Below are 13,179 nucleotides of genomic sequence, written 5' to 3'. Positions count from 1 at the left end.
AACTACATTATTACACATATAATCCAATTTTATGAATAAAGCAATTTAGGGCGTTGTAAACACAAAAGATACACTTAAGCAATTTTTGACATTTTTGACATGTATTTTTTTGTAGCTAAAAGTAGATGCCACTTTGACCAATAAGTTAATTCACTTAAACAAAATAAACAATAAGTTATACGTAGTAATGTACCATTATAAGAATCTATTATGATAACTATGATCAATCATGCACGCCTAAAGTAAAAAAACCATAAACAAATTCACATCATCCTCAAAGCGCAAGATAAAGAAGGTTCTACGTTTTGACTTCCAAACTTAGACGATTTCATTGTTCTACACTACATACACCTTAGCAGATCGTTAACTGACATGAAATTTGCAAAAAAAAATAAAACAAAAAAACAAAAAAAAAACATTTTACATATATCACAAATCATTATAAACCATTGATCTAAACACATTAAATAAAGTAAAAAAATTAAAAAGATCAAATGGCATATAGCTAAAAGACAAATTTCTTGTAGTGATAATGTGGTGTCAATATTCTCTTGTTGGAAATTTATGATGAATTAGCTGTTTGGCACCACATGGACGTAGCAAGGGTTTTGAAGAAAATCGAAATTAAATCTTGAATCAAGATAAACATCTTTCTTTTAAGTATGAAAGTTTCAAAAATAAGTTGTTTTAGATTTCGTGTCTTTAGTTCAAAAGTAGTTATTATGTTTGTTAGTAAGTTTCATGATATTGATCTATTTTTAATGATGTTTGTCATTTTCAGTTGGTCGTATCAAAACAAGTTATTATCTATTTTTAATGAGGCTTGTCATTTTCAGTTGGTCGTATCAATTCGTATTGTATCCAAACAAGTTATTTAGGTGTTACTTTCTTATAGAAACATACATGATGATGTGCCAACTAGTTCACTAATAATGAGCCTTACGTTCATTGTTTTAAAAACCGGTTCATACCGGTCGGTTGAACCAGTAACTTTCGTATATCTCAGATGGGATTTTAAGCGCGATAGTTTTTGTGGTTTCTAGAATATTAAGAGAGCGTTTTTTTTCCCTAAAATACTTATTCAAACTGGCATATTGATTTTAATCCCAAGAAATTTTTAATATAATGTGTCCCATATATTTCAAAATTATTATTAAGCTAGAGATTAACACCGAAACGAGTTTACTTTTGGATTATTTTTTAAAATAAAGTGATTTTATATTACTTTTTGTTATGGATTGACTTTTGAATCCCAATATATAATGGAACCATATACTTTTGGGTTATTTGTTAAGTTGAGTTGCATTTTTTATGAAATTATAAGTTAATTTGTATTTTTTTTCTTGTCATTTTGTGTTTTTGATGAAGTTGGATATATCATGTACTCCCTCCGTTCAATTATAAGTGTCCACATTTCCTTTTTTTATTTGTCCAATTACAAGTGTCCATTTTCAAAATTTATTAGTCAATTTACCCTTAAACGCACACAACTAACATTAATAAACAATATTGATGGACCCACTTTTTAAGGACATTATTGTAATTTGTTAAGAAAAAAAATTAATCATTCAATTCACCTTAAACTTTGTGTTTTGCAAACCTTGACACTTATAATGGGACGGAGGAAGTATAATGTATGTTAATATGTATGCATATAAATATAAAGATAAGTTTGTATGGGTACATAAGTATATATATGTGTGCATTTATGTATATATATGTGTATGTTCTTGTATATATGTGTATGTTTGTTAAACATATAGATGTATTGCATGATACTCGAATCATCTGATTGTTACTTGGGTGACGACAAACTCTTTAAAGTTGATAAATCAAGTGCACGATTCATTATTGATGAAATGATGTCTTACTTCAAACCTAATATTTCATTCTAACTTGGTTGTTGACTTACGTTACTTTTCTAATCATTCATTTCATTATAACTTGGTTGTCGAGTTAGCGTTACTTGTTGATGCCCTAATCATTTCATTATGAATTGGTTGTCGACTTACATTACTTGGCAATTTTGGGAGTGAAAAACAATATTTGGGTGATTTCAATCATTACTTTTGTGTCTTTGATTCCCATACCATGAGTGGCTAATTTCATTGGTGATCATCTTGTATGTAAGGTTTATTTGAAACACTACGTTTATGCTTGAATATCTAGAATAATGACTTTGCAATGTTTGTTTAGTTGTTATGGTGTTTTAATATTTGTTTGTAAATTGTTGTTTTGTTTGATCATAATCTAAAACATACGTTCTTGGTGCCATTGACAATCAAGATACCATGGGAGGAATTAAGGTTGGATATTAGTTAATTGGTCATCGGGTAACAACCTTGCATTATAATAATTCAAGTGCTTAGTTCCCTTTTTATCACAAATAAGTAATCAAACATGAACTATGCCTATATGGTTCTTTCTAGTAAGCATGAACATTAGTGTGGATTAAAACTTGAAATCTCGGATGATCGTTTTCTCTTAATCGGTTTATATGTCTTAATTGTTAATTTGAAAGCTAGTTTATTTTATTTTAGTTAATCAAAACCAATCAATCAAAATCTCTGAATTTACTTTTTTTTTGCAATTTAGTTTAATTTAATTAATTAAAAAAGCTACTACTAAACACGGAATTCACAAACTCTCTGTGTTCAATACCCACTTACTACTATCTAGTTAATTGTATTTATTTTAGTTTTGAGTGAGACTTCGACCTTACGTCACTCGTCACCTCACCCACATACCAATTTACTTCACCAATTAGGGGTTCATCAATTTGGACTTCTACATTTACATCATCCATCCACTCACAAACCACCTCACAAACCCTACCTACCAGCACCAAACCCGTGAGCCTACCTTAGCCAGTCCAATCCTTGCTAACCTAAACCATAACCATACCAATACAAACCACTCCACAATCAACCATCTCCACCACACCCCCCATCCACACTCAAAAGCCCTATCATAGCAGCTACCCCTATCTCTAGTGGTAAGTCGAAAAGGTCCCCTATGTATCTTGATCCTATCCTCGATAGGCTTAGAGCACATGAGGAAGCAAACGAAAACAGAGCCAAACGAGAGCTCTTGTTCGTCAAGTTTGTTAAAGATCAAGAAGCCATCAACGAGCAGGTAACCAGGAAGTGGGATGCTCTTACCAATAGAGTAGCTGAGTTGAAAGAAAGCTGAGAGCCGGATAAGCTCTGATTGTGAGCCAGCGAGAATGGATTGATATCTTGCACAAAAGAATCAACAATCAGCAAGAGTTAATCAATCAACACTCGTTAAGATATATCGAATAGCATGATGATATTGAAAGGCTACAATCAAGAGTTTCTAATCTTGAAACTAATATTCCTTCCTCCTTCAACTTAGCAAGTAATCTGAGGATGGAGCTTGAGTCAACCATTGAAAAGGCGATGATTGAATTTGGAAGCATTGGTTCGAGGGTGGTGGGTCCAGTTCTTCTAGGGACATGGACAGGTTAATGGCTGAGAGTGTTAGGATGCGAATGATGATTGAATAGCTTGATGGCAAAAGTGAATATCAACACAACATCAACAACAGCCAGAACCGTGTGAATGAGACTCTCGTCAACCTTTACCTTGTCGTCATGGAGGTAATGCGTTTGACTGGTGACGATGTGAAAAACTTGAGGTCATTTGATGGAAAATTTTCGAGGATTCTTATGAGCCAAGGACTAAGAAGAGAAACAAACGAAGATCAACTCTTGCCAACCTAGTCACTAATTCCGAAAGGGTCAGAACTCAAGGTAAGTTTCATGGAATCAAATCTAGTGTGTGTTGTGTATGGGAAAGAAGCCAGTGGAAGTGGTGTTAGTGTGAGCAGAGCTATGGAGGAGCATGTGGCCGTTGTAACTATCACGAGCACTGAGTTGTTGCTACTACTGTCATTACAATTGAGCAGTGCAGTAAGTTCTGAATTTGTTGCAACTACTTCGGTTGCACAAGTGAGTGCTCCTGCTACTACTGTGATAGTTCATGTTGTTAAACAATCAGTTCAACAGGGTTCAAGGAGTAAATGGTGATTATGGTGATAATGGTGATGATTGATATGATGGCGAGTCTGATGATAAGAACTCAGATGGTGATGATAATGAAGGCGGGCAAGAGGAAACGATAATGAGGACGATGATCCTTTTGATAGTTTTGATGAACCGCATGGTGGAAGCAGTGATACGATGATTATGACAGTGGTGGTAATGAAGCCACTTGTGGAAATAAGGCGGGTCAACAAGAGCCGCCGAGTGAGGCTCAAAGAACATGGGATGCTAACACTGAAGTTGAGGCTGAAATAGCCTCGGTTTTTAAAGTGTGTTCTTTTGCAGATACCAGCCTCATAGTTCAAGAAGCCTTGGAATTCAATAAAGATGATAGTGATGATGGAATAAACTACTCTCCAAATCCGGACACTCCAAAAAGGGAGATTGAAGAGACGGTCGAAGCCAAGACTGCTCAGAAGAATAAAAAGAAATACAACAAGCATCATAGTGTGAGAAAGATGTCGAGCTTGTGATAGGGAACTATGTCGTATCATGATGACTATTCCATCCTCTATGCACGATGGCACCAAGATAACAAAAGTTGGGCTATCCGACGTGCAAATGACGACCTGACATGTCTTACCTATGGTAATATACACACACTGTCCTTGTTCGACATGAACTACTTTAGAAGGATTATGGGTCGAGGTGAAGAGGAAAGCACTGTGGAGGGTTGGTTCAAGCGGTTTCTAAAGCACGAGTGAAAGGATTACTAAACTTTCCTTTGAATCCGGGTAGATCGTTCAAGTCAAAAGAAGTCAATCGAGTAACTGGAAAGAAGAAAAAGGGATGGAGATACAAGATGACTGAGGATTGTGGAGAACCCATTATGCACGGTTTGCCCTTTGAAGAATATCATCTTTATGACTTTGTAGCGGTGAGGCGATCATTCATTGTGATAGCATGCATCATCTCCGCTTCTTCGATGAGCACGATTGGGTCTCTGCAAAGCTAACTTACTCAAGCTATACAAGTCACCTTTGAGCACTTTTGAAAACCATCTTTTAGATTGTACGAATGTTGTTGTTGAGAAGTTCAACAAGTTTGTATGCTTTCTTGTTGAAAACCAATCAATCGATCACGGTGATGTGGTTGATTATGAGACCGATTGATGACGAGAGCTGATGGATTAAATACTAATTACTAGAGGGAGATTGTAAGGCCTCGTTTTGTTATTAGACTTTTGTAATTATTTGTATTGTAAACGTTATATCCTTCTAGCTCTCATTTTGTTTCTTTGCATGTTTGGGCCATAGGCCAATGCAAACAAAAGGCCATTGGGACATGATAACGTAAGTATGGTGCATGAGAACACACATTATAAATAGTGTGTGTCTCTCATGCAAACCTTAACCTTTTGAAAATAATCAAACCAAATCCTTATTTACAAACTCTCTCATTTCTCTCTTCTCTCACGACCAATAAACAAACCAAACAAGATCCGAAATCTCGGTTCCTCACTAGTGATTTCCGCTAGCTTGTGTTGAGATTGATCCAAGTAGACTAGTTGTTATGTTATTTGATCCGTCCATAGGACCTACAAAGCTTCTATACTAAAGCATAGAGGGAGATTGTTGGATCCCAATTAGTTTTATATTTTGTTAGGCTTTTGTATTTAGAAGTGGTTTATAATTAATCTATCATTTGCTTTTGTTTAGCTTTATTTGTAACTTGGCTGAGGCCAAAGACAATGTTTGTGCCATGTTAGACCGGCCCATGTGGCCGATATGTATTTTAACCTAGATTGGAGTATATATACTAACCTATACTCCATATTATAGTAACACTCTTGGAAATAATATTCTTCTTCTACCCATTCTCTCTCTCTCATATATATATATATATATATATATAAAGTGTGTGTTTTGTGTATTTCTTGATCCGGGATGTGATTTCCGTTCACCAAGTCTAGGGATTGGTCCTGGATTAGTTGTTAGATCCATATTGATATCTACAATATGTTCGTTAACCATATAGATATATTGCATGACACTCATATGACTGTAACTTAGTGTTGACTCTGGCTTTAAAGTTGACATATAGATTCATTAATGATGAAATGATGTCTTACCTGAAACCTAATATTTCATTATAACTTGGTTGTCGACTTTCACTACTTGTCTAATATTATAACTTGGTTGTCAAATTGCATTACTTGTATGTGATGCCCTAATAATTTCATTATAAGTTGGTTGTCAACTTGCGTTACTTGTCTATGATGTCATAATCATTTCAATATAACTTGAAGTTACTTGTCTACTTGTCTATGATGTCGGGTTTAGGTGAACGGGTGACTCAAGTCAAAACACGGGTGAAGGGGTGACTCAAGTCCCCACGTCGTCATCGCGCCCCCCCCCCCCCCACACCAAACACACACACAACAACCAATCAATCGTAGAGAACAGATGAAGAAGGTATATACTCTTGTAGATGTGGAAGGCGACATAAGTTATGATAAGGACGGCACAATGATGATATTGTAGACACTTGTAGGATGTTTCTTATCAATTTTCAAAATTTTAAAATTAGTTTAAAGAATGACAAGCATATGTTAGATCAAAATGTTGATCTTATAGAGAAGTAATCAGTTTTTAAAATTTTAAATTTGTTGAATGTTCCAAAATTTTAAATTTGTTGAAGGAATGGCAATATGTGTTAGAACACATCGTGAAGACCATAGGGAACATTCAACTACAATCATTACCGGCCGGGAGTCTTATAAGTCACTCGTTCCAATTAAATTGGATAATTGATAGGATTAGAGTTTAATCACATAAATGGTAGGATTAGAGTTTTAACATTAATATAATCACTTGACATTAATACTTTTCTACACAACCTCCTCCCAACCAAGATACAGATAGGATTAGAGTTTTAACATTAATTAATTGTTTTGAGACCGATCAAATTGACCATTTTAGTTGTGTTAATACTACAAGAGTACAAGATGCAAAAGATTGTACTTTTCTACACAACCTCCTCCCAACCAAGATAGGATTAGAGTTTTAACATTAATTAATTGTTCTGATACCGAATAAATTGACCTATTGTAGTTGTGTTAATACTGCAAGAAAAATGAAAAATATTGACCTTTTGTAGTTGTGTAAATACTACTACAAGATGCAAAGATGCAAAATATTGACCTTTTGTAGTTGTGTTAATACTACAAGATGCAAAACACACTCAAAAATCAGATTTGGGATCTTCATGGCACTGAGTCACTTTTCACTTTCAAGTCATATACTACTACGAGATGCAAAGATGCAAAATATTGACCTTTTGTAGTTGTGTTAATACTACAAGATGCAAAACACTTCAAAAATCAGATTTGGAATCTTCATGGCACTGAGTCACTTTTCACTTTCAAGTCATTATATTAACTTCCAAGTCATTATATTAAAATAATAAGATGAAAGCAACGATTACATAAGAGACAACGTTTATTATTATTCTCATCATTAGGATCTCAAAGCCATAAACCTAGACGAACTTAGTAGCTAGAGATCTAATTTACTATTGCTCCTTCATACAACTTCTCTATGCGAAGGGGATGCTGCATTGCTGGACTTCCAAGTTGCACTCATTCGGCAGACTCTGAACCACCTGCCTCACCATATCCTTCCTATCACCACCGAAAAATCCAGCTTTATGCTGCGGCTGAGTCATCACTCTCTGAGCCACCTCCATAATGGCCGGGCACTGACACTCCTTCTTGATGTACTGGAGCTCGTTGCAGCATTCTTGAAGTTCTTGCTGTTGTCCTTGCTTCTGGTTGATGCTCATCAGAAGTGTTCTAGGGGAGCTGACTTGTTGTGAGACGTACCTGTTCAAATTATTTTAATTTATCAAACTGTATATATATATATGTATATATATGTACGTTGTTACATGATGATATTGGAATACTATATATATATATATATGTATATATATGTACGTTGTTACATGATGATATTGGAATACTCCTTCCGTCTGTCCACATTTCCATTTTAGTTTGTTTCATTACAAATGTCTACATTCAAACTTTATTAATTAATTTACAAATTTACCCTTAAAATGCAATCATTCAAAATTTCTTAAATTTGTCTTTTTATATATGTCAAGGGCATTATAGTCATTTGTTAAGAAAAAAGTGCAATCATTCAAACTTTCTTAAATTTTGTGTTTTTCAAACCATGACACTTGTAGAGGAACGGAGGGAGTATATAGTATTTAATTCTGGTTTTAGTATCGAGCCCACGAGCCCAGTTTATAAAATATCAAGAATATGAATAGTATACCTTTGGCATGTTTGGACCGGTCGTTGGATATCGGTTTGGCTGCATTGTTGTTGGGAGCCAAAGGAGCGGCGAAGGCCGAATTGGGCGTTGTCTTCTTGGGTGACAGAGGTGGTGATTTTGCCAATGCTGCATTGTCTGGATTTGAGGTTGCATAGGTTAGGGAGAGCCTGAGCCTTCTCCCTCAACTGTTGGGTCTGCTGATGACCGAAGAACGGGTCGAACAGCTGTCCTTGTTGTTCTTGCATCTCCTTCTGGGCTTCCCGGAAGGCCTGTGTTAAGCACAATGTAATTAAACAAATGTTAATAGTTAAATGTAGATATAGTATTATATATGTAAATATATGTTAAGTATATAATACAATTATTATCAATAAAAGGTTATATATTTACACCTTTTATTACAGACACTTAAGAGTTTAACTACCTGCTTCACGGCCTTGCATTGGCAAGGCTCGTCGAAACGTTTAATCTCTTTGCAACACTCCTCCAAGAACTCCTGGGGCTCTCCCATCTGAGGGAACTGTTCTTGGAAAGAGAACTGGGGTTGCTGGAGGAACATACGACACTGGTCGAACCGTTTTCCCTCTAAGGGTTGCCTGCATGGCTTCTCCTTTTGGAACACTGGATTCTCTTCGATGGTGGTGGTGACGATGGTAGTGTGGGCTGTAGCGAATGCTACGAGGGCGGTGAAGGCGAGTGCGAGAGCTATTATCTTTGCCATTGTTGTTGTGGTGGTGGTGTGAATTAGGGTATGGTGGTGGTGGTGGGTATATATAGTGGATTTAGGGTTTGCATGGAGGTATATACGTGGAGAGGTGATGTAATCCGTGGCATGATATGATGATTGTTGAGCAACACGTACGAGTTGCCACATGAAAACTATGGCAAGTGGAGTGATATTTGGGAGTATCTATATGGTGTCAACACTCTTGTTGTAGATATATGGTGAACTGGCTCCACGTGGATTGGAATCCTATGTTATGACACAGCCAAGTAGCAAGAGTTTAAGAAAACAAAATTTGAATTTTGAATCAAGTTCCTAGAAAGACTATACGACAATTTTTTTTTTGAAATTTTGTCGAGGATTGTTGAAATTACTCTGTTAAAAAATTGGTCACCATGACTAAACAGTAATCTTCAAAGAATAGCTAACTAGTGTTTGTGGTCCCAATGTCCCATAGATCAAGCTATTTGTCGTTGATCCATCAAAAATATCGAAGAGTAGCCATCATGTATTATTTTTTTAGTGAGAGTAGTCAATAATACTCGATTTTCTAGTAGTGAGCTTTGGTCGCAATAAAAAAATGAGATTTAGTTGTAACAACTGCAAGCTATAGTCTATATCTCTTTAGATGATGTCACCTGTTTCACGTATATTTTACAGTGTATTGTTTTCAATTAATTTTTGTATGAGGTTGTTATAGTTATTTAGTAACCAAAATCAACTTTTATAAGCTCATTCCTATTGTGTTGATTTCTTGTTGTTTTGTACTTTCTGAATTGCCATTCTGAGAAGGAAAATAAAAATTCTTTTATAAAGTTATTGAGTTCTATCTTTAGATTTTTTTTAAGATATCATATGCTTCAGGCCCGTCCTCGAAAATGATAAAAAAAATTTAGGCCCCGTAAGAGATAAAATTTGGGCCTCCTTATAATATAAACTCATCAATTATATTTTAAAAAATCATAATACGAATACAATTGTCATAACATAAGCAGGTCAAAAGTAGCGTATTAAAATGATCGAACTTACTTAAACGGATTATGAGGCTCTACTAATGTTTTGGGAACCATAAGTTTTAAGCTGGAGGGTCGAAATATTTTACATCAATAATTGATATACGCAAGGTTGGGTTACCAATAATTGCTACATATAACAATTTAGACTCTTTCTTCTCTTGTTGTATAGTTATGTTTATTAATATTCAATATATTTTATCGAGTTTTAACGCCTGATTTGTGTCTATCCTCTTGTTAACCAATGCATATTTGAGAAAAAAAAAAGAAAGATTCCATGCATAAAATAATAAAAGATAATATATAATGTATATAATAACTTTTGAATCAAATCAAAATCACTGTCATAAACAATAAATATATTATATACAAATATAAACGATAATAATAAATAAATAATATAACCTAATAAATAATTAAAGCGTTTACTTTTACTCTTGGGAATCGAGCCTAATATATTAAATACATACACAATTCTTTTCAACCATCATCCTTGTCTTCCTTATTTCCTTCTTCTTCTCTGCATATCACAAGCTCACCGAGTCACCGGTACAATAAATCATCGGCGGCATGCCGGAGAAAAACCTTTGGCCCCTTTGAACTTTTGGGCCTCGTGCCACTGCACGGATTGCACAGCCCAAAAACCGGGCCTGATATGCTTACTTATAATTCTGGTCCACTCCACAGGTTGGGAAACAAATGCACTCAGCCAGACTTTGGCTCATAACGCAACCATCTGCTTTCCTCCTTGTTTGCGTGCACCACATCCTCCCGGACCTTGGAAATCGGGATGTGATGCACACTGTGGGTTCTCTTATAAAGCTTTATTCTTTTAGGTTCGATAATTTAGTTAAATCCATTAGAAACATCAATTAAGTATTTAATAAGTGTAATAACTAACTTTGATTTTTAAATAGATTATTAATAATATTTCAATTAAATTTACCTTGCCAAAATACCAACCAAATTGTCAGTGTGTGGAGTGTGTTGGTTTAAAGTGCCATTTATATATTATTCGTACAATGGTCTATATTATTCATAAAAGTGGGTTGGGTATCAAAGTTGAAAAACAAATCTACAAGCCTGGCATATAAGATAATCATATCGACATTTGATGAAGGACCTGAGCCGAATAATGCATGTGGCACAACAAGACCACCAGGATACAACTATAACCAGTCCTAATATAATGGTTGTTTCTTACGCAATGGGCCACATGATCCTCACGACTGTCTAAAAAAGGCGTGTTTAGATTTTAAATGGAAAATGATCCTGGGATGTTGAAAAGTTGTCTAATGTTGGAGAATGAGGCTGGAACCATAACAAAACCTCCTAAGCTAATGTCTTTTGAAAGTAACTTTGATGATTTCAAATAGAGGTTCAAGAACTATACAAGAATGATTGTGCTCTACACAGATCCATTGAGAGTTGATCTCACAAGCCTACAACTATGGCACGCGAGGGACCTGTTGATACCCCTTCTGAAGGTTATGTGGATGATGATAAGAAATTTCCATTTAAGGATGAAAAGGCTTATGGTGTATTGAGTGTGTGTCTGTCTCCTGATATAGCTCAAACTTTGAGAGAACACATAACTGCCAAAGGACTTTGGTAATCCTTAGTTGAGAAATTTTAAATAAATCTGGAAATGAGAAACAACCGAAAGGAAATGTTGAATAGAGAATTTAACATGTTTAACCATGTTCAAGGATAGTCTGTTGGAAATCTCATTGTGATTTGAGAAGTTGTTTACCAGGATGACAAGCGATGGAATCAACAATGATTTGTAAGAGATCAACCACAAGATGCTGAATTCTCTACAATATACATGGAATAGAATGTAATCACAATCAAGAGAACAAATCCGAATGTTATTTCTCTACAAAACTTGGTATCCACCATTAAGTCTTTTGAAATGGATGACAAGCTTAGATTGAATAATCATGTTAGTTCTCTGAACCTAGCTGGGATTTCTATCTGGAATCAGTTCTTCCTTCCTCGGTCAATCACACCCAACTGTTCATCTAGTTTATGGAGTAAAATTGTATTATACTCAGAATGACAGCTACAAAGTCTTCAAGACATCAACAAGTAAGCCAACATCATTAAACTCTAGTTCATTACAAGATGCTATAAACAAAGCCGTTGAACAAGCTCTCAAGGCTCAAGGGATAAACAAGTTAGCAAACAACAAAACCATCAGCTCAAGCCAGTCTACTCTACTCAGGTTTATGACTCCCACATTTCACTCTTCCACGCCTTTTTGCCCAGTCATGAAGAATTAATGCAAGGAAACCTGCTACCTCCATCCTTTCAGCAAGGAGATATTCTCGGTATTAACGAAAAGGATCTTGAAAAGATGGACATCATGTACCACATGGCCATTACAATTCAGAGGGCCACCAACTTCATGAAGAAATATGGAAAGAACAGCTTCATAGACTCCAACAGTAATAGTATTGGGTTTGATAGGGATCAGCTTCGTTGCTACAATTGCAACGAACTAGAACACTTTGCAAGAGAGTGAACCAATCCAACAAAGCTTGCAAATGACATCAAGATCACTGAAGTCTCTAGTAATGAAGGGGGGGAAGAGAAATGATAAGAGGCCAATGGGTCAAAATTCAAGCCACAGAGTTCCATGAACTGGTCAAGGAAACTCAAACAAAGAGAACTCAAGTTCAAGCATCGAGGCTCTTATCACTGAGTCTGATGAAACTGAACCATATTGGGAGGATCGTCAATTCACTGATCTGGTTCACCCATTGAATATGACTGGTATGGCATTTGTGAATGAAGCAAAGCTGCTTCAAGTTCTACTTTAGGAGGAAACCATGCCACTCCTGAAATTCCCGAGGTACACAAACACCTTTTCTCTCAAGCATATATAAATATGGTAGAATACTATAGAACTCATAATGCTATTGTGATTAAAGAAAACTTAAGCATTAAACATTTGAATGACCACTAGAATCAAAACTCATCATGAGTAAATGGCAAAATTGCATGTTAAATTATTTCATTCTAATATGATGTGGTTTAAAATATACATATTATTATATAAATATTTCCTACACTTTTTAGTACTTTTGAGCC

General features: G+C 35.4%; 1 protein-coding gene across 1 annotated transcript; it reads right to left on the bottom strand.

The window, feature by feature from the left end:
* Nucleotides 1–7,565: 7,565 nt before the first annotated feature.
* On the bottom strand, nucleotides 7,566–9,338 carry LOC143534524 (2S seed storage protein-like). Its single transcript, XM_077028989.1, has 3 exons — nucleotides 8,771–9,338; nucleotides 8,347–8,615; nucleotides 7,566–7,889 (listed from the first exon to the last, which is right to left on the bottom strand). Exons 1-3 carry the CDS (start codon nucleotides 9,218–9,220, stop codon nucleotides 7,604–7,606), a joined length of 1,005 nt encoding a protein of 334 aa, XP_076885104.1. The 5' UTR covers nucleotides 9,221–9,338; the 3' UTR covers nucleotides 7,566–7,603.
* Nucleotides 9,339–13,179: the final 3,841 nt, after the last annotated feature.

Source organism: Bidens hawaiensis, unplaced genomic scaffold (assembly GCF_021521415.1).
Source record: "Bidens hawaiensis isolate Kalapana, Puna unplaced genomic scaffold, B.hawaiensis_p1.1 tig00010169_1, whole genome shotgun sequence".
Taxonomy (NCBI): domain Eukaryota; kingdom Viridiplantae; phylum Streptophyta; class Magnoliopsida; order Asterales; family Asteraceae; genus Bidens; species Bidens hawaiensis.
The sequence above is the reverse complement of the archived record's forward strand: the minus strand, read 5'-3'. Positions and strand labels throughout refer to the sequence as shown.